Genomic DNA, 21638 nt, shown 5'->3' with positions numbered 1-21638 from the left:
CGATATCTTAGGTAGGAATCAGAATTTTAAGGTAAGAATACTTAAAGTTATGTATTTTTCAAACTTTCAAACTGGATATTTTACATGTCCATTATATAACTGTAATTAAATTATCAAAAAGGCAATACCTGTCTTTAATATGGGTGATGCTCTAGCTTTTCTTTTTCTTTTTTTTTTCTTTTGAGACAGGGTCTCACTTTCTTCCAGGCTGGAGTGTAGTGGTGCGATCATGGCTCACTGCAGCCTCAGCCTCATAGGCTCGAGAGATCCTCCCACCTCAGCCTCCCAAGTAGCTGGGACCACAGGTGTACAACACCATGCCCAGCTAATGTTTAAAATTTTTTGCAGAGACAGGGCCTCCCTCTGTTTCTCAGGCTGGTCTGGGATTCCTGGATTCAAGTGATTCTCCTGCTTCATCCTCCCAAAGTGCTGTGATTACAGGCATGTGCCAGTGCCTGGCCCCATATAAGTGGGATGATGACTTGAGCCTAGGAGTTCCACACCAGCCTGGGTAACATGGCACAAGACCCTGTCTCTACAAAAACTAAAAAAATTAACTGGTCATGGTGGCACCTGCCTGTGGTCCCAGCTACTCCAGGAGGCTGAGGCGGGAGGATAACTTGAGCCCAGGAGTCAAGGCTGCAGTGAGCTCTGATCTTGTCATTGCATTCCAGCCTGGGTGACAGAGTGAGACCTTGTCTCTTAAAAAAAGTTACTGGCTACCTGATTATTCATAGGAAAAAAACCTGAACTCTGCTCTAAACCTCATACCTAGTACAAAAATTAACTCAAAATGGATCATGGACTAAAATGTAAAATGCAAAATAAAGATGAAAAGAGGAGCTAGAGACTGGGAGAAACTATTCGCAAACCACATGTCTGATAAAGGACTCATATCTATAATATATAAAGAACTATCAAAATTCAGCAGTGAAACCGAATCATCTATTTTGAAAATGAATAAAAGACCTGAAGAGACATTTCAGATAACATATAAGCACATGAAAAGCTGTTCAACATCATGAGCAATCAGAAAAATGCACACTAAAGCCACGTCACTATACACCTATCAGAATGCCTAAAATAAAAAGTAGTAACAAGACCAATGCTGGTGAGGACGCAGGGAAACGGGATCACTCACACTTGGCTGGTGGGAATGGAAGACGGTACAGCCATTCTGGAAAACAGCTTGACAGTTTCTTAAAAAACTCAATGTGCAATTGCCATAGGATGCAGCACTCACATTCATGGGCAGTTATCCCAGAGAAATGAAGACTTATGTTCACACAAAAGCCTATATGTATCTGTTCATAGCAGCATTATTTATAAAGGCTAGAAACTGAAAACAACCTGGAGACTGCTCAGCAGGTGAATGGTTAAACAAACTGGTGCACCCAGGCCCCAGATACCACTCTGCAGTAGTTAATGACATCCTTGTTCATCAGTCTTTCAAACTAGAAACCACCATCATGTTTACTCCCCTTTTTTCCATCCTGGGTCTGAGTGGACTTCATTTTGCATTTCTTTCCAATGCATTTTCCCTCTGTCCTTTCTGGTTGCACCTCATGCCTCATTTGAACCATTGTAAGAGCCACCGAATTGTTTCTCTGCCTCATCATGGAATCCTTTCTACACTTCATGCCCCGCATTGTCATTGGAACAATCTTTCCAAAACATGAACAAACTAACTTAAAAGAAATATCCCAGGTAGCCTTCCAAATAAGTATAAGCTTTCTGTTAGAAGTTTGACTTCTTGTCTATAGGGAACCCCAGGACTGTAGAGAGACGGATTTGCTGTCTGCATTTTCAGATCAGGCAGAAATCCCTGGAGGGGCCCATGTGGAATAGTGGCACAAATACCGGTTCTAGAATCAGAAGCCCTCATATCCTGGTTCTAACACTAGCTGGATGTTCTTGGGAAAGTTTTGATTTCATAACCTCAGAAACTCCATTTCTTAAGAAATGGAGATGAGAAAACATACTCAAGGGATCACACAAGGATACTGGGAGGAGCAGATGAGGGGCATGGTGAACATGCTGTGTAATCCGTGAAGTACGTCGTATGTGTGAGAAGTGGAGCTGTGTGGATAACGGTTCTGGAATCATTGTATGAAAACGATGGAAAGCACATTCGTAGTTCTGCCTGATGATAGCACTGGGCACCTGTGTTGTACGTGACTGCAACATGGGTGAGGCCCGGGTCAGTACAGCTCACAGTTTGCTTTTCATGCAGTTAGAAAGGCCCGAGAGGACCCTTCCCCCCTCCAGCTGTAGGAAGGAGGTGGCTGCCTCCTGCCTCTATTTGGTGGGATTGTCTGTGGCTCCTTGGTGACAGGAATGCAGGGAGTGGGGGAAGAAAGCCGGCCTGACTGCTCACTAGTCAGCCTTCCCCCAGGAAGGAGTGGAGGGGTCATTTCGTGGTAACTTGCCAAGTCTTTCTTAACCCATCTGCTCTTTGACATGACCAGCATGACAAGTAAAAGACCCATTAGAGACAGATGGGCTGTGTGTCCCGTGCCTTTATGGCTTTGTGGCCTCAGAGCTGCCAGAACTCGAGAGCTTTCTGGGGAACGGTGGGTCAACCAAGGGGCTGAAAATAGTGAGAGGAAGAAAATTCCCCCTCGCTGCTCTGGTCTGGGAGTGATTACTGAGGAGAGCGGCATGGAGGGCCCAGCCGTGGGGTCCCTCTCAAGCACACCCTCACCTCAGTGGGAATGCGGGTCTCAACCTCCCTAGGCCTCCGTGATTTTCGTCTGTCACATACTCACCTCCAGCAGGGACGTCTATGGTAATGAGATGAGGGAGCATCCTAGCACATGTGGCACTTAGTAGGCTTGCGGTGAGTGGACGCTGGCGTCAGTGGGACAGGAGACTGAGAGCTGCATGTGGACGCACTCACGTGCTGGTGGTATGGGTGGACAGAGGAGAGAGGGACGCTCTGCAGTTCTCCTTTTGGTCTGTCACCCCTCCTTTTGTGAACAGAATCCGTGAGTGTATTCTGTTGCCCCAGTCAACTTAGTAGGCTGATTGCTCAATTTTCTGCTTCCACTTTTGATTTCTTAAGAATGGGAAAAGGAATACTTCAGTTACTTTTCTGGTTGATGGCATAGATTCCTTGATATCACCTTAATGCTTTTTGATTTCTATGTATTTTGGATGCTGGAGCTTGCCTGACATCTGTGTTTTTATGCCTCACACTCTCGCGTAACTGTTGGCCACACCAGGACCAGAGAGAAGTGACCAGACCGATTGATAGCAGGGCTAGGACTGGAATTCCCCAGCCTTTTGATGCCCAGCAGGCTCTGTTTTCTGTATTGCACTGCTCTTCCCTATTTCGACCCCTGTTAGGACAGTGGATGTGAAATGTAGCTGGACGCTTTTGGGGGTGTGCTAGGAGTGTGGCAGATGCCTCAAACTGGCATTTTCCCCTGATTCTGAATTCTCATGGCTCAGAGTCAGTCTCTAGGCTACTGACCGGGAAGATACAGGAAGCTGTTCTGTATGACAAACGATGCCAGGGCATTTTTTTCACCCGGCAATTTATTTGGTTTGGACTGGAATAAATCTCTGATATTTGTTTCTTTGCCAATATTATTAGGGAGTGGAGCCTGACTTGTTAACTTAGCCCGATTCATAGTGCTTAGAATCTCAGTGAGTGTGTGTTGAACTGAACGGAAGTGTTGAGAGCATCTTGGACAGTGGTTTGCAAACCTAGCTGCATCTGGGGGGCTGTGAAAAACACATGCGTGCTTACTCCAGACCAGTTGAAATAGAATCTGCAGGAATGGAGCCAGGGCAGCTCTAGTGCTGTTAAAAACCCCCAGGTGGTTCTGATATACCGTAAAGGTTGAGATCCACTGATCCACAGTGAATTGGAGTCCTGGATCATAGACATGCCTTACGCTTTCACCAACTTAGAATGGTTCTTGTGCTTTAGAACTGTTAAAAAGTGTTATGCAAACAAATGTGGAAATAGCCTAAATGCCACATCCTGTTACTACCTGCATCAAGTATATTTAGCAGTTATTCACTCTTTTCTGATCTCTACCCATTCCACCTTTTCTTCATGGAACAATAATTTGACAGTTGGTTGTGCAGAACCATTGTAAGTCCAGTTTGATTGGCAGGAAACGATTTTGGGTATGAAGTACTCTTTAGGCATTTATTGAACTCTTGTTTGTACCACCGCTGTGCTGGACAGTTTATAAATATTACTTCTTTATTTATTTATTTTTTTTTGAGATGGAGTCTCATGCTGTTGCCCAGGCTGGAGTGCAGTGGCACGATCTCGGCTCACTGCAAGCTCCGCCTCCTGGGTTCACGCCATTCTCCTGCCTCAGCCTCCTGAGTAGCTAGGACTACAGGCGCCCGCCACCGCGCCCGGCTAATTTTTTTGTATTTTTAGTAGTGACGGGGTTTCACTGTGGTCTCGATCTCCTGACCTTGTGATCCGCCCGCCTCGGCCTCCCAATGTGCTGGGATTACAGGCTTGAGCCACCGCGCCCGGCCAATATTACTTCTTTAAACAAGGTCTATGGAGTCAGGCTGCCTGGGTTTTGCTAACTAGCTGTGTCATTTGGGACAAGTTTTTAAGCATATATAAACCTGACTTTCATCTATGAAATGGGATGACAAGGGGTCATTATCATCTCACAGGATCGTGCAAATGTGTGTGTAAAGTGCCTAGTTTGGTGCCTAACACATAGTAACTACTCAGTAAAGTTATTATTACACCATCATCATCATATTTAAATGTAAATATTAAGAGCTAATAAATTTGTAAAAGGTACTATACCTTTACCCCTTGAATCAAAGACTACTTTAGTTTTAAGCGGTTGGGTGAATTTATCACTTAAATATTGGCCTCTTGAATACCTTGAATTTCAATTGAACGTAGCCAGAGGATTTCATAATTGGACCGTTGCCTCTGGAACTTGGAGCTTTGTTTTTTCATTTGGTTTCACTTCCTACAGTGAGCATGCGACTGTACACACCTTTATGGTGACTTCTGGTACTGGGGAATCAAAGCTGCATTCGCTTCTTTGGAGGAGATGATCTTATGCTATATGAAGCACTCAGACTTCGTTAACTGTGTACCATCCAGATAAGACCAGGTGCTTCCCATGGCAGCCTGTCCTTTTCTTAGCTCTCTCATCAATCTAGCCTGTTCCTTCTATTCCTCTTTATACTAGAACTTCTCTTTGAACAAGGAATGTAGTTTTGTCACTGCTAGGTCCCCAGCAATTAGTAATGCCTAGCACATACTAGATGCTTCCTGAATGTCAATAGGTGATAATCTAGCAGAACATAAGATAAATGCGCAGGTTGAGATTTAAGCTGTGTGGTATGAACGCTGCATTGGCAAACTTACTAAATCAATTTTGTTAATACAAGTTTAACATATCTTAGTAACTGACTTAGTTCAGGAATCATTTACTGAGTGTCTTCTAGGCCAGACATTGGAGACAGAAAGGTAATAATATATGATCCCTAACTCATGCACAGGTAGTGCGATGGACAGACTAGTGCCAATGGCTGCCATGGAATATGGTGAGTATTAAGATGAAGGGGCACCCTGTGTGCCCTTGGAGCACAGAACAGGGCTTGTGTTCTGGGAACATGGGCTTCATGTGAAAACACAATTTAAATTTTCTTTCTTTCTTTTTTTTTTTTTTTTTTTGAGACAGAGTCTTGCTCTGTGGTCCAGGCTGGAGTACAGTGGTGTGATCTCGGCTCACTGCAACGTGCTCCCGCCAGGTTCAAGCGATTCTCGTGCCTCAGCCTCCTGAGTAGCTGGGATAACAGGTGTGCACCACCACGCCCGGCTAATTTTTGCAATTATAGTAGAAATGGAGTTTCACCATGCTGGCCGAGCTGGTCTTGGACTCCTGACATCAGGTGATCCTCCCGCCTCGGCCTTCCAAAGTTCTGGGATTATAGGCATGTATGTATTCATCCTTTTAAATATCTGCGGGTAGCAGTTAACTTTAAATGGGTACTAATTAAACTATTGAATGACTTTAGTATGGATTGAATGACTTTGTTCGGCCTCGTTTTTATTTTCCTTCATTAGAGAGAAAAAAAAAATGCAGGTTGAATATCCCTCATCCAAACTGCTTGGAACCAGAAGTGTCTCAGATTTTTTTTACATTTTTGGATTTTTGAATATTTGTATTATACTTGCTGGTTTAGCCTCCTGAATTCAAAAATCCAGAGTCTGAGCTGTTCCAATGAACATTTCGTTGAGCGTCACGTCGGCACTCAAAAGTTGTGGATTTCAGAGTTTCTGCTTAGGGAGACTCATCCTGTATGGGTGCTGGATTGTCGCAGGAGTTCCGGACCAGATGTTGGGTGACTAGGCTTCGGTTTTCGCTTTGTTACTAAACAGGCTGTTTTCTTCCATAAGCTCAGCTTTAGATCCCCCGGTTGTCAAAGAAGGGAATGGGCCATCTGATGTTTAATGCCTCTGTTAGTTCTGACTTGGAGACACCTGGCTTCAGCTCATTTTCCTTAGGAGTGGACAAAGAATATGGGAATTTTGAAATTGTTAGTCAACATCTACAGGGTCGTTGGAGCCTGGTTTTGGGTAAAGGTCATCTTTAGTGAGCCCAGGGAGAAACAGTGGTTTAGCTGTCAGCTGAGAGGGGTAAGCGGTCCTATTAATTTTCCTCTGTGTTCGTGAAAGCATTGTTAAGGGTGACAGCGTTAGTGGAGCAGGCTGGAAAGAGGAGGGGAACTCACTGTTACAGGTTATATTGAATGTCTTTAGTCACTAAATGCTTTTTATGATGTGTTTTTCAGGATTTCAGTGTTGTATGATTTCTCTGTGTTAAGCACAGGAAATTTAACATCAGCAAAAAAGAATGCTCTTTCTTTTTTTTTTTTTTTTTCTTTGAGATGGAGTTTCGCTCTTGTCGCCCAGGCTAGAGTGCAGTGGCGTGATCTCAGCTCACTGCAACCTCGGCCTCCTGAGTTCAAGCGATTTTCCTGCCTCAGCGTCCCGAGTAGCTGGGATTACAGGTGCCCGCCAGCATGCCCGGCTAATTTTTGTATTTTTAGTACAGATGGGGCTTTGCCATATTGGCCAGGCTGTTCTTGAACTTCTGACCTCTGGTGATCCTCCTGCTTCGCCTTCCCAAATTGCTGGGATTACAGGCATGAGCCGCCATGCCTGGCCTTGAATGTTCTTTCTGTGGGAATCTACAAAAGCCAGCTTTTGAGTCTAGTGGCAGAAAACCTCTTCTTCATTGTTGAGCTGTGCTGTGAGCTTGGAGGGCTTCAAGCCCAGCTGAAAAAGCTGTAGTATTTTATGTCAGTTGGCTGTCTTGGAGAACTTAATGAGCACTGGGCTGGAGTGATACTGTCAGAGTTCATGAGCGGTTTGAGGCTCTCGAAGCCTAGATACTGGGGTCGCCTAAATACATCGGCTGGACTCACATTTCTCTCGGGAGTCAGGGGGTGGAAAATGCTGTGGTCTTAACTCTGCTCTTAATTTGACAGTGCTGTTATTAATGGTAAGAATGATTTCATACGTTTGCATTTTGCTTTGTAATTCACAGAGAATTTTAAAATCCATTATCTGATTTTATTCCCTCAGCAGTTCTGTGAAAAAGGCAGAGCAGTTTTCATATCTTCTGTTTTCCCGTGATTCTCTTGTGGCTCACAGAAGCTAAGAGCCTTCACCAAGGTCATCGGGCGAATGAGTTGCAGAGCTGGGAGTAGAGGCTCAGGCTTCTAGTGACCCTGTTTCTTCCTCGAATAGCTCGCTCTCGTGGCGCGATGCTCAGGTAACTGCGCATGCTCGGTTTGGTCTTTTTGGCCCAGCAGCTGAAAATAATGTTCACAAGTTTGTACCTAGAAAAAGTGGCCATTTCTATCATGTCTTTGAATTTTCCTGTTTCTCATACATTTTATAAACAAGACAGTAGAAGGAGATTCGGGAACAGCCACTTTAGAACAAGGGGGAAAAAATCAAACCTAGAACATTCCAGTTTCTGTTTTCTTCTCAGTTTAGGGCTGAGGCACTTTAGCTTCCTGTCTAAGGGACTACTCAAATCTGATTAGAAGCCATTGTGGGCTGGTAATTATCCATAATTTTAGGAAGACAGATGCAGCACCAACTCTGTTCTCCAATAGCAGGCTTATTAATTTTAAATTTTCATGGCAGGAGAATCAGATGGCGAGGTGGGATAAGCGTTCAGATGCCTGGTCATTGATAGCTTTTTACTTCCACGTATCACATGCGGATTTGGGACCCCAGAAGCCCGCTGAGAACTGATGATTATCTCTCCGCTAACCAGCTGGGTTCTTTTTCATCCTGAGCTCAGAAAGATTGCTCCTACTGCAGCCAGGGAAGGCAGGTTGTTGACTGGTTAGAAATCATGGCAGGTTATTTTCTCCACCCGCAGTTCGCAGTTGGAAAGCAGAGCTATCAAAAAGTTGTCTTCTCTGTTGTATTTCAAATCTGGGTATTTAAAAAATTATGTAAGCAAATTAAGCATTTATTTAATGGTAGTTGTGGGTGTTCTTGATGAGAATGAGAGGTACATTCCCTTGTAAAATCCCTGGGACTTTATAGGAGGATGTGAGCCATAGAACAGAAGTTGGTTTTCTAGATGATCACGTAGACATGATGCTGAGCAATAGACAAAGATGTTGATTGAAGCGATTTAAAAAAATTTTGTCTGAGTTCAGATTTTACACCAATATTTAGAAAATCAGCGAAAGAACTTTTAGGAATATTCTCAGGCATCCAGTTCAGCCCCCTGCGCACATTGTCATAAAATCCGAGTGTGTGTACAGGGAGACGCATTCCTTTCTGTTCTCATCACAGGTCCTTCCCTGGCTCTGCACCTGCCTGTCATGCGTGTCCATGTGAAGAGACCACCAAACAGGCTTTGTGTGAGCAATAAAGCTTTTTAATCACCTGGGTGCAGGCGGGCTGAGTCCGAAAAGAGAGTCAGCGAAGGGAGATAAGGGTGGGGGTGTTTTATAGGTTTGGGTAGGTAACGGAAAATTACAGTCAAAGGGGGGTTGTTCTCTGGTGGGCCGGAGTCGGGGTCACAAGGTGCTCAGTGTGGGAGCTTTTTGAGCCAGGAAAAGGAATTTCACCAGATAATATCATCGCTTAAAGCAAGGACCAGCCATTTTCACTTCTTTTGTGGTAGAATGTCATCAGTTAAGGTGGGACAGGGCATTTGCACTTCTTTTGTGATTCTTCAGTTACTTCAGGCCATCTAGGCGTATAAGTGCAAGTCACAGGGGATGCGATGGCTTGGCTTGGGCTCAGAAGCATGACATTGCCGTCTTCCCGACCTTCCCTACCTTTTCCCTCCTGTGCGGTTCTCTCACAAAGTGAATGGCCTCAGCCACAGCTTCTCTGCAGCTGCATCAGACTGTGGCGACAGGAGTGGTGGCTCCTGCAGGGCCTGCTGTCCCCTCGGAGCCCAGTCTTGCTTGCCACTGCAACCTGATCACCATTTTGCACCGAAAGTATGTAATTCTCCAGAAGAGAGCCCACATGCTGGGAATGGAGGTGTCTATCACGGTGCTCTGCACATTTTAATCTTGTGTGGAAAGGATGGAAAAGTATGTGACACCTGTGGTTTGATGTCAGAAGGACGTTGTGAACTTGAGGTGGACTGAGGATGTTCAGGTGCAACAGGCACCCCGGCTTCATTAAATGAGACTTCCCCATCTCCCTGCCAGGCACGCACAGGTGTATGGCCACATCTTATGTGTTATCCTTATCTAGAGTGCGCCTTGTCATCGTGCTTAAAGTTACATGATGATATTCTGCCTCATAGAGTAGGTCCCAAACCGCATTCAACACAGAAATGTACTCTTGCTATTCTACATCGAAAGTGCTTTCATATACCAAGTGGGAGAGCAGTCCTAAAATCTGGGCTGGAATCGCAGAAGGAAGGCATTGGAAAGCAACAGATTCCCTAGTCCAAAGCTGGGTTTTGATGAACCTAGAAACAGGACCAAGAGAAGTGAATTTGCCTAAGACCCTGACAGTGTCTCACGGTAGCATTTGAACCTAGCAGTTTCTTGACCTATTTCTTTAAATGATTAGTCATGCTTCCTCTGATTCCTATATAAACATATTCCTCATTCATTCTTTTGTTTCAGTGAATTATTGCAGTGCTACCACGTAACACTATTTGAGTCAAAATGTGGCAGTGTTTATCCCTTTCCAAGGTTTTTAGTTGCACAGTTTATCAAAGTTGTGCTTACAGTTTCTTGTTGGTTGCAAGGTGTCCTTTCAGAAGTCAATTGTGTGGTGTATTTACGTTGATTGTTGGAAGTAGTTTGGTTAGAACCTACTTCGAGTGGCTGGCGTGGGCCTGGGGGACAATGACAGCTGCCTGCTTCATGGACAGAGATGAAGTAATTGCTTCCTGGGAACTACCATCTTCCTGGCCACACTCTCCAGCCCATTTCATTTGTGGTGGTTTCCTCACATCTGCACGTTTCTGGCTACATGTGAGTCTCATTTATTTTAGCATATGACTTCAGGCTGTGGGGAAGAATGGCCATTTTAGCACAGAGATGCACACAAAGGAACAACTGGCTAAATGTGAGGGAAGACATTCTTAGGGGAGGTTTCATTTCTTTTATTCTTTAACAGGCAGTCTGGGAAGCATTCTGGACACTTGGCCTGCACTGTCACAGCTCCTCCCTGCAGGATCGCAGATGTTTGGAGATTGTAGTGATAACTGTTATCATTGAGAATGTCATTCTCACAGGCTCTAATAAGTCAGGATTTATTCAGTGTTAATTTGTTAAAGACAACTGTGTTTCTAGCCAAATCCATGTGAGACGTTTCTCCTGGCAGTGTTGCTGGGGGTATTCCCATGGCTTAGTCTTAGGGAAGCACACGCCTTTGAATACTGCTGAAGCTGGGAGTACCCAAAGCACACCGGAGTATTTTTGCCATACGGGGTGTTAGTCACATATACACGTCTCAGTCAGACCTGATGGATTCTTGACCCCTTCCTTTTTTAATTTTTTAATTTCAATTTTTAATTTTTGTTTTTTAAGAGCACAACCCCTCAGGTGGCCACCATGAATCTCTGGTGTTTTCAGTTGGCTGCAGCTTATTTGCCATCTCTGGTTCAAACATACTCGAAGCCTGATGATGCTTGCCTCGGTTGTTCTTCTGCTGTGTGACCTCCGTGCCCGCAGGGTTCAAGACTGTAAGAGCTGGGAGCCACCTTCACAACTACCAGGGTTTCCGGAACCTCCTTTATCTACTCCTGGGGATGGAAGAGATGTCATCAGAGGCGGAGGTTTATTAGGTTTACATGCCATTGATAACGAATGAGGAGGTTTTCTTTTATATAAGCGGAGCTTCTTATAATGTGCTTTAGTAGGGTAAAGAAGCTTTTGAGGTTTGCTTTCTCTGGAAAGATAATTTGTGATCCTGCAGTTGTTTTCAACAAAAATATAATTTGCATACCAGTGCATGTTGTATTGCTGAGCACTGGCTGACAAATGGTTCTTAACTCGTCATTCACTCCGCCACTGTTTCTTGAATGGCATATGTGTGCCAGCTGTAGTAGGAACTTGCTAGGCTCTAGGACTAACCCTTATGAAATAGGGGTCCTGGGGGAAGCAAATGCATATAACTATAAACGTTTGAGGGGATATCAGAGGGGGTGCCTATAGGTGCAAAACTTCGTTCATTCATTGCCCCATCTAGGAGGTTTTGTGTCTTAGCAGCGTGTTCCATAGCAACACATCCCTCTATCAAAATATTCATCATATTATTTTGAAATTCTCTGCTTAGGTATGTGTTTTTCCGACTAAGTTTAGAACTGGTTAAGGACAGGCTATGGCGTATGTATTATATATATCTACACACACACACATATTTATATATATACACATTACCATTTTAAATATACAATATATATTTATATATGTACACACATATATATTTCTCCCTCTCTATACATACACACCATACACATATATATATACACACACACACACACACACTTCTACTGCCAAGCACAGAAAGTCAAAACTCGGCAAGAGTTCTTTTAGTGTTCATGAAAAAATAGATGTGTTAGTTGAGAGCGTCCTTAAGTTGCCAGGGGAAAGACAGGATGGATTCACAAAGGGAGATAGTGTGTTTTTTATTTTTTTCTTTGTTTAACTCTTGAATTCGAAATAATCCAGACTTATGGAAAAGTTGCAAAAATAGTACAGAGAATTCCCATATACTCTTCCCTCAGATTCCCCAAACGTTTCACCCCATTTGTACTTTCTCTCTCTGTGGATATAATTTTTTTTTTTTTTCTGAAATGTTTGAGAGTGGAAGGTAGAATGCAGAGCAGGGTGAAAGGCGGAAGGAGAGAGGTGGGTTGGGAGGCTTTTTATTTTTTTTAACCTTCTAAGATGGAGTTTCGCTCTTGTCATCCAAGCTGGAGTGCAATGGCACAATCTCGGCTCACTCTAACCTCTGCCTTCTGAGTTCAAGTGATTCTCCTGCTTCAGTCTCCTGGATAGCTGGGATTACAGGCGCCCACCACCATGCTCGGCTAATTTTTTATATTTTTAGTAGAGGGGTTTCACCATGTTGGTCAGGCTGGTCTTGAGCTCCTGACCTCTGATGATCCACCTGCCTTGGCCTACCAAAGTGCTGGGATTATAGGCATGAGCCACTGTGCCTGGCGATTGGGAGGCTTTTGCAGTAACCCAAAGCGCTATGATGAGGGCTGGACCTGGTTGGAAATGATGAGGAAGGTGGGAAGTGGTTAGGTCTGGCATATATTTTGAAAGGAGAGTTTAAATGGGTTGGATGACAAGAGAGAGAAAAAGAAGTTTTAAGGATGATGTCAAGGATTTTGGCCTGAGTAACTGGAAGACTAGAGATGCTGTTATTGGGATTGGGAAGACTATGGGAGGAGTGGGTTATAGCAGGGGGAATCAAAAGTGTGTTTTCGGCATGCTAAATTTGAGGTCCAAAAAGGGATGTGAAGAAGTGTTGGCTGGGCACCGTGGCTCACGCCTGTAATTCCAGCACTTTGGGAGGCTGAGGCGGGCAGATCACCTGAGGTCAAGAGTTCGAGACTAGCCTGATAAATATTAAAATCGATGATTGATGTTTACTAATTAATCATATTATTGCTTCTAATACTGCAGGGGTGAACACCTACCTGTGATGTTGTTCCTAATATCTAGGGACAGATAGCATTTTAGTTTTAATACCACAGTAGGTGTACACTCACCCTGTGACACTGATCCTAGTATTGAGAGGCGTAGAATATGACGTGGCTCCCAACATAACAATGAATGGAGAGCCACCCGGTGATATTGCTCCTAATATTCACAGAAGAAGCATATGATATTACTCCCAATATCCCAGGGAGGGTACAGCTCTTCTGTGATATGGTTCCTAGTATCTGGAGGGGGAGAGGATGATAATAATTCCAGTATCGCAGGCTGTCTTCACCCACCCTGTGATATTGTTATTAATATCCTGGAAGGGAGAGGATGATATGACTCCCCATAGAGCAGGAGGCTTACACCCAGCCTGGGATATTGTTCTTAATATCCATGGAGAGGAGAGGCTGATATTACTCCCAATATGGCAGGGGGTGTACATCCACCCTGTGATATTCTTCTTAATATTCCAAGGCTGAGAGGTTGATATTACTCCTAGTATTGCAGACACCGTACACCGCCGTGTGATACTCTTCCTGATATCTGGAAGGGGAGATGGTATTAATCCCCATATCGCAGGAGGTGAACATGTACTCTGTGATATCTTTCCTAGTATGCAGGGAGAGAGAGGATAATATTATTCCCAATATTGCAGAAGATGTACACGCCCCCCCCCATGATATTGTCCTTAATATTCCAAGACACAGAAGACGATGTTACTCCCAATATCACAGAAAGTGTACACCCCCCAGTGATGTTGTTCCCATGATCCAGGAGGAAAGAGGATGATATGCCTTTCAACCCTTGCACCCTGCAATGCTGTCACCCTGCAACACCGACACCAGCTCAACCTGACATGGGCCCAGAGGTGCTGGCTGGGGGTGTTCATTGCTTCTCTTTTCTCCCTTGGCAGACTCAGTAGAGGAAACTGAGACCGAGCAGCCGCAGGAACAAGGTGGGTTTTGCCAGTGGCTCAGGCTTCCTCTGGTTATGAGCTGGGCCTTGGAGTAACGCCGGGGGAGGGGACAGAGGTGAGTACAGTGAGCATTGGATGCGGCTGTCACACCTCTGTGGTGTGGGCCGGGGACTTGAGGGACATTGCTTGAGGTGGGCCTGAACCTCCCGTCCACTCTGGCACTGGAGGCTGTGGGGTCCCACACTTCTTCCAATGAACGTGCTGACCCCCGCCTGGTCCCCGACCAAGGTGGGGCATCCTTTCCACTGCTGGGGCCCACATGTAGCTGTGGGTTCCTTTTTCATGATCTGGAGAAGCTGCAGTTCACCCTGTGCTCTGCCTCAGAGATGGGAGGCCACACAGCCCTCAGCGGGTAGCAGAATTCAGAGCCTTAGGTTGCAGGGGCCTCAACTGAGGTCCCTGAAGGGTCTGCTCCTTCCTGAGGGGCTGATTCAGGGAGGCACTCCCGTCTCCCCTCTGCGGCTCTGTCTCTTCCCCTCACACAGGGTCCGCATGTGGACAGCCTGGTGATGTGGATGCACCAAGGGCCCTTGGAAGTTCCCGGGGAATGGGATCCATCCCAGTACATTTGGGATGCAGGCACAAGGTCCCAGAGGAGGCCCGGGAAGCCAGTGCGGAAGGGAAGGCTGTTGTAGGTTTGCCTTGGGGAGGGGGTGGTTCCACCCTCTGCCAAAGTCTCTGGAGCAAAGGCACGTGGCTCTGCAGCTGCCCCGGAGGCCAGGGTAGTGGCTGGGAGGGGCTGTGTGCCTCTGCCGAGTCGGGAAGATTTCTTAGCTAATCTAGTGTTGTCAAGTCACATTAGCCTCTAAATCATATTTATTTATTTTTTTAATTCCAAGGCTTTACAGTTGAATAAGGAGACAGTTTGTATTGAAAATAGTTTTTACATGTGAGCTTGAAACAGAGAGTCTGTTTAAATCTAGTTTTTTCCTTCCCATTAATGCCTCCTTTCATCCCAGGTTTTCCAACAGGAAATGCGCTTGTTTGCTCACCTCTGGGAGGGGGCTTTGGCTAGGAATCCACCAAAGCCAGCAGGCACCAGTGGGCTGCTTGAGCAGTCTGGCCTTTGTTAACCCTTTAGGAACCGTGGGCTTCAGGTTTTCAGACCATCCAAGGTGAAGGTGGTCACAGGGGCCTGGAAGCTTTCCCATCCTTCCTGCAGGGATGGTCCGTTTCCCTGCACGGAGCTGGGTACATGGGTACAACACCCCTGTCCTGTGCCGTCGGTGGCTTTACCAATTTTGCATAGCATCTTTTGAGCTGATCAATAGCTCTGATTGACTGTTGAGGATTTCATGGATTCCTGTACCCCACCGGGGGGCCCAATATGCTGACAAAAGTTACATTTGTAGTTGTAGTGCTGCATATACATGGGTCCAGTTAGAAGGCTTTGATTGTATCTAAAGGGAAAGGCGTCTCTGAGGGATCACTGAGCTGGCATAGTCTCCTAAAACCATGCTATCATGTGGGCGACAAAGCAGGACAGGAGGGTGATTTTGTAGGAGAGTCAATTTTGTAGGAGAGTGATTTTGTAGGTGATTTTGTAGCAGGGCCACGGGCCTGCGTGTTCTCTGTGTCCCCGGAGTTCATACGTGCTCCAGACCCTGGGTTTGCATTGCGCATAATTCTCAAGGGCTCATGGCAAGCTGCGCCAGGGACACAGAGGACGGGAATGCGGGGATCCTGCCCCAAGTGGACCAAGGACTCACTGTTGGACTCTAATCTGTCTAAGTGTTTTTGTGACTTGCAGAAATACCTCCACCTTGCCTGGGCCTGGAGCCACAGGAGACCCTGCCGAAGGTGAAGAATGTTCTGGAACAATGCAAGACCTGCCCAGGCTGCCCCCAGGAGTCAGCGTCCTGGGGTCTCTGTGTAGCATCCAGCAACGTGAGCTTGCAGGACCCCGAGGAGCCCTCCTTCTGCTTGGAAGCTGAGGACAACTGGGAGGATCCAGAGGCCATGAGCTCACTGCTGCTGTTCCTGAACACCTCTGGATTCAAGGCCAGCTTCTGTGGCCTGTACAACCTGGCGCTGCCATGGCTGAGCAGCATGTTCAGCAGCTTTAGCGACGAGGAGGAGCTGACTGGGTGCCTGGCACAGGCCCGAGGGGCGGCCAAGAAAGGTGGCCTCCTCATGGCCCTGGCCAGGCTCTGCTTCCTTCTGGGGCGGCTGTGCAGCAGGAGGCTCAAGCTGTCCCAGGCCCGGGTGTACTTGGAGGAAACACTGGGGGCCCTGGAGGGCAGCTTCGGGGACCTGTTCCTGGTGGTGGCTGTGTACGCCAACCTGGCCAGCATTTACTGGAAGCAGAACCAGGAGAAGTGTACACAGGTGGTTCCCAAAGCCATGGCCCTGCTCCTGGGGACGCCTGGCCACATCTGTAGCAGCGAGGCGGACGGGGAGCTCCTGCAGCTGGGGCTGCAGTGGGCGGTGGGTGGCCAGAGCCAGCAGGCCTAGGCCCGGGCCTGCTTCCTGCTGGCCAGGCACCACGTGCACCTCAAGCAGCCTGAGGAGGCCCTGCCCTTCCTAGAGCAGCTGTTGTTTTTGCACAGGGACTTGGGAGCCCCAGACGCTGTGTGGCTCTCACACTGCTGCCCACTCCTGGCTGACATCTACAGCCGCGAGTGCCTGCCCCACCTGGTGCTGAGCTGTGTCAAGGTGGCCTCATTGAGGACACAGGACTCGCTGGCTGGTTCGCTGAGGAACGTGAAGCTGGTGCTCCAGAACGCCCTCCAGCCCCAGAGCCTCCCCACCCAGACTTCCCACTACCTCAGGCGAGCGCTGGCCTCCCTAACCCCGGGCACAGGCCAGGCGCTGCGCGGCCTTCTCCACACCAGCCTGACCCAACCGTACAGCCACCATGGCTACCATGGCCCAGCCATCACCTTCATGACGCAGGCGGTGGAAGCCAGTGCTGTTGCCGGAGTACGTGCCATCGTGGACTTCCTGGTGGCCCTGGCCTGGCTGCATGTGCTTCATAGGCAGAGCCTGGTGGCCCTGAACATCCTGCAGTCTGTCCAGGATGCAGTGGTGGTCAGCGAGGACCAGGAGGGTGTGATTGCCAACATTGGTGGCCGTGGCTCTGAAGAGGACGGGCCAGACGAGGCAGGCAGCCGAGGGCTACTACCACGCCCTACGGGTGGCTTGGCACCTGGGCCAGCGGAGGAACCAGGCAGTGGTGCTGGCCAGCTTTGGGACCTTGTGCCTGCACGCGGGTGCCAGCAGGCTGGCCCAGCACTACCTCCTGGAGGCTGTACGTCTGTTCTCGAGGCTTCCGTGTGGGGAGTGTGGCCGAGACTTCACCCACATACTCCTGGGCTACCTCTTCACCCGCCAGGGCCCGGCCCAGCAGTGCAAGGGCTACTACGAGTGGGCCCTTCTGGTCGCCGTGGAGATGGACCACGTGGAGAGTGAGTGCCCCAGTTCCTTCTGTGCGCCTTCTGGGGCCACTTGGGTCAGGGCACACCTGGGGTTTGTGATTCGGAAACAAGTGGTGGTTTTTCCACCATCGAAAGCGCTGAGTTATGGCCAGCAGCAGATGTTGGCAAACGCCCTGGAGACAGGCCGTTCCCATGTAGGGCCAGCCCCTCTGTACCCTACTGAGGCAGGCAGCTCTTCCTGGTTTGCCCAGGGACCATCCTGCCTTGAGCACGGAAAGTCCTGCGTGCTGGGAATCCCTAGACATAACCCTGGGATCAAGGCATGTTGTGCTGAGCTAGGACTTGGGGCCCCTCCATGAGCCAGGCCCTGAACGCCAGTTCTTGTGCCTGTGTTTGCTTGGTATCTCGGCAGCCCTGTGCACCGGTCATCCCACTTCACAGAGGACACAGGGGCGGGTGATTGGCCAAAGCCACAGAGCAGTTCACGCAAAAGCAGCTCGTGCTGAGTGTGCCAGGCCCCACCCACAAAAGGGGCTTGTGGGGTCCTCGGGAGGGAGGTGCTGAGCGTGGGAATGTGAGCTTCAGGCCAGAGAAGCCACAAAAGGGTGAGTGGCGTGATGGCGGGGCAGAACTTGGCCCCGGGTTAGGGAAGCCTCTTTAGTCTGGGACCAGAGGGTTGAGAGGATTTAGTCAAGTAATAGGTGTGGATGAGGGGCTGGTGGTGTAGCCTGTGTGAAGGCCCAGGGGTGAGCGAGTGGGGATGAGTCAGCGAGGATGGGTGGGGTGTGAGTGGTGGTGAGTGAGTGGGAGTGTGAGTGGGGGTGAGTGAACAGGGCTTATGCAGGGAGGTGCAGAGTTGGGAGGGGGTGGGTTGAGTGCTGGATGGTGAGAAGCTCTTCTGGAGAGCTAAGCAGGGCCTGGGGCCTCAGGCTGTGGCTTCGCCTTTTCCCCAAGAGCACTGGGGAGCCATGGAGTGCTATCGAACAGTCAGTGCACACCGAGCAGTGAATGGACAGTAGCTGGGCAGGGCTGTCCGAAATCTAGGCCGCAGAGAATAGATGAGGAAGTTGAGGATACTGTTGAGTCCCCTCTGCCTTACAGTGCTTTGTCATGGCATAGTGACACCACTCAGAGGTGCCTCCTGTGGCCTGGACCAGAGCTCCAGGGGCTGTGCCCAAATATGAATCTGCTCATTTCCCAGCACAGGCCTGGCACCCACTCTTGGCCCTAGGAGTGATGAGATTTTGGAAAGGACCGTGTGAAGGGGCCCCGGTCCCACACATCTGCCCAAGGAAGGTTGGGGGGTTCAGACCCAGGCTTCTTCCCCAGGGACATTCTCTGAATGGAAGGAGACCCTCCAGGAACCCAGCGCCCCAGCCCCCACTGCAGCCTCCAGTGGCTCCTGGCACAATAGCCTGTGGCACCTCCTCCTACGAGGCCCTCCCCTGGGTGCTGGGGGATTCAGACTTGGAAATGCAGGCCAGGGAACGGGGATCATGCTTCCCTGTCTCCCCACCCTGAGCTGAACGGTCCGGGAGACTGAGGGCGGGGCTGATACCCCACATGCTTCCTTGGGGTCATTTTTGAATCACTTTCAGTAGTTTGTGTCCTTCTAGGAGTTTGGCTGTTCTGTCTAGATGGTCTGGCTTCTTGGTGTACAATTGTTCGTAGTGTTTTCATGGAATCCTTTTATTTCTGTCAGGTCGGCAATCATGTTTCCTCTTTCATTTCTGATTTTAGAAACTTGGGTTTGTAATTGTTTGTTTATTTTTATTAGAGATGGGGTCTCATCATGTTCTCCCAGGGGGGTCTTGAATGCTGGCCTCAGCGATCCTTCCCCCTCGGCCTCACAAAGTGCTGAGATGACAGGCGTGAGCCATGGTGCTCAGTCTCTGATTTTAGTCGTTTGTGCCCCATCTTTGTTTTCTTGGTCAGTCTGGTGAAAGATTTGTCACTTTTGTTATTATTTTCAAAAAACCCACTTTTGGTTCTGTTGATTATCTCTTTTGTTTTTCCATTCTCTGTATTTTTACTTCCCATTTCCACTCTCACATTTATTATGTTCTTCCTTTTATTCACTTTGGGTTTAGTTCATTTTCTAGTTTCTCAAGGTGGAAAGTTAGGCTTTTGATTTAAGATTTTTTTTCTTTCTTTGAATGTAGACATTTACAGTTATAAATTTCCCTTTCAGCACTGCCTTAGCTACATCTTGGTGTTTTTGATACACTGTGCTTTTTTTTTTTTTTTTTTTTTTTTTTTTTAAGTTTTGCTCTATTGCCCAGGCTGGGGTGCAGTGGTGCAATCTTGGCTCACTGCAACTTCTACCCAGGTTCAAGTCATTCTCATGCCTCAGCCTCCTGAGTAGCTGGAATTACAGATGTGCACCGCCACACCCGGCTAATTTTTGTATTTTTTTTTTTTATAGAGACAGTGTTTCACCATGTTTCCCAGGCTGATCTCAAACTCCTGGACTCAAGCGATCCTCTCGCCTCGGCCTCCCACAGTGCTGGGATGAGAGGTGTGAGCCACCGTGCTGGCCCGGGCTGTGCATTTGTTTGTATTCTTTTCAAATTAATTTTCAGTTTCCCTGATGGTCTCTTCTTTGACTCACTGGTTGTTTAGGAGTGTGTAGTTTTCACATATTTTTGAATTTCCCACGTTTCCTTGACTGTCGATTTCCAGTTTCATGCCAGTACAGCTGAAGAACACCTCTGCTTTGGTCTCAGTCCTTCTCCCTTCACTGAGGCTCATTTTGTGGCCTGGCACATGGTCTGTCATGGGGAATGTCCCATGGGCGCTCAAGAGGACTGTGTATTCAGCTGTTGTTGGGGGGCGTGTGTGACAGATGTCCATTCGGCGTACCTGGTTTCCTTTGTTAATCTTCGGAATGTTTCTGACACTAGAAAATCAGAAGCTTTCCACCGTTCCCAGCGCCCTGGCTTTGGGAGAGGCCAGCGAACCTGTGGGTTTGGAGCTTTGTTGCATGAGAGAAGCATGTGTGGAAATGCCAGGTGACGGCTTTGAACCCCATTCCCCCAACATGATGCCGTGTGTGGCAGACGTGATGCTTGGCTTTGCTCTCTCAGGGTTCCATCTGCGACAGGGGCTATTTGTGTCCCTGGTCTCATCATCTCAGGCTGAAGGTGGCCCTGGTCCTGGCCAGAGGGGCTTTGTGAAGGAGAAATAGATGGCCTGGTGCAGGGGCCGAGCCTGGCCAGAACCTCGGCCCTGGGAGTTGTAAAGAAGGCCGGCCTGTACCATGAGCATGTGCACCAAGCTGTGCCCATGTCACGGTGTGCTCGGCGCCTGCCCTTGCACAGGTGCATGGCCTGTCTGAGCCCAGGCTCCCTGCCTATGGGGCCCAGGTTCACAGAGGTGTGAAAGAGACAAGCACAGAGCAGGGGCCTCTGAACCCAGCCAGCCTCGCTTCGATGCTGGGAGGCTGACGTCTTCCATTTTGTCTTCTGCCCAGGCCAGCTGCGGGCCGTCCAGCGGCTGTGCTGCTTCTACAGCGTCGTCATGCCCAGCGAGACCCAGTGTGTCATCTACCACGAGTTCCAGCTCTCCCTTGCCCGCAAGGTGGCCGACCAGGTGCTGGAGAGGGCAGCTCCTGGACACCACCAGTCAGCTCTACCTGTCCCTGGGCACCTAGTGGTGAGGACTGGCTTTGCAGTGGTGGGGGTGTGGAGGGGTGCAAGGGGGTAGGGGTGGCAGGGAGGGGGGCACAGGGAAGCTGGCCCAGGGCCTCCTCAGCCCCTTTCCTTTGGATCATTTGGTTCCTTGGCATCAGATGCTTTGAGCTGGTGGGTCTGGGGTCGTCCCAGGGCTGCTGCTGGCTTGTGAGTCCCAGCTTGAGTCTCCCTTGTTGGGTCAAAGGTCATCTCAACCCCAGCAGAGGCAGTACGTGCACGTGCACTCTGGGCTGTTCTTCCTACTATGGTGGCCTTTGTCATCTGACCTCTGCCTGCCCCGAGTCTTGACTCCTGGCCTTCATCTGTCCCCTTAAATGTGACCACAGCAGCCACCTGTGGCTTCTCTCCCACAGAAGACAGAGCCAATTGTGTCACCTGCTTCCCCGGGGCAGGGTTTCAAGGTCTCACGTCCCATAT

At 48.4% G+C, this 21638-nt stretch overlaps 1 protein-coding gene across 1 annotated transcript; it reads left to right on the top strand.

Moving 5' to 3' along the window:
- Window positions 1-5513: 5513 nt before the first annotated feature.
- On the top strand, window positions 5514-21181 carry LOC135967587 (SH3 domain and tetratricopeptide repeat-containing protein 1-like). The gene is given in 6 exon segments (XM_065531090.2): window positions 5514-5550; window positions 14090-14131; window positions 15903-17215; window positions 17217-17559; window positions 21002-21129; window positions 21131-21181. Coding segments are annotated over 6 exon segments (1914 nt in total).
- The last annotated feature ends 457 nt before the right edge of the window (window positions 21182-21638 follow it).

This window comes from Macaca fascicularis, chromosome 15, assembly GCF_037993035.2.
Source record: "Macaca fascicularis isolate 582-1 chromosome 15, T2T-MFA8v1.1".
Lineage (NCBI taxonomy): Eukaryota > Metazoa > Chordata > Mammalia > Primates > Cercopithecidae > Macaca > Macaca fascicularis.
The sequence above is the reverse complement of the archived record's forward strand: the minus strand, read 5'-3'. Positions and strand labels throughout refer to the sequence as shown.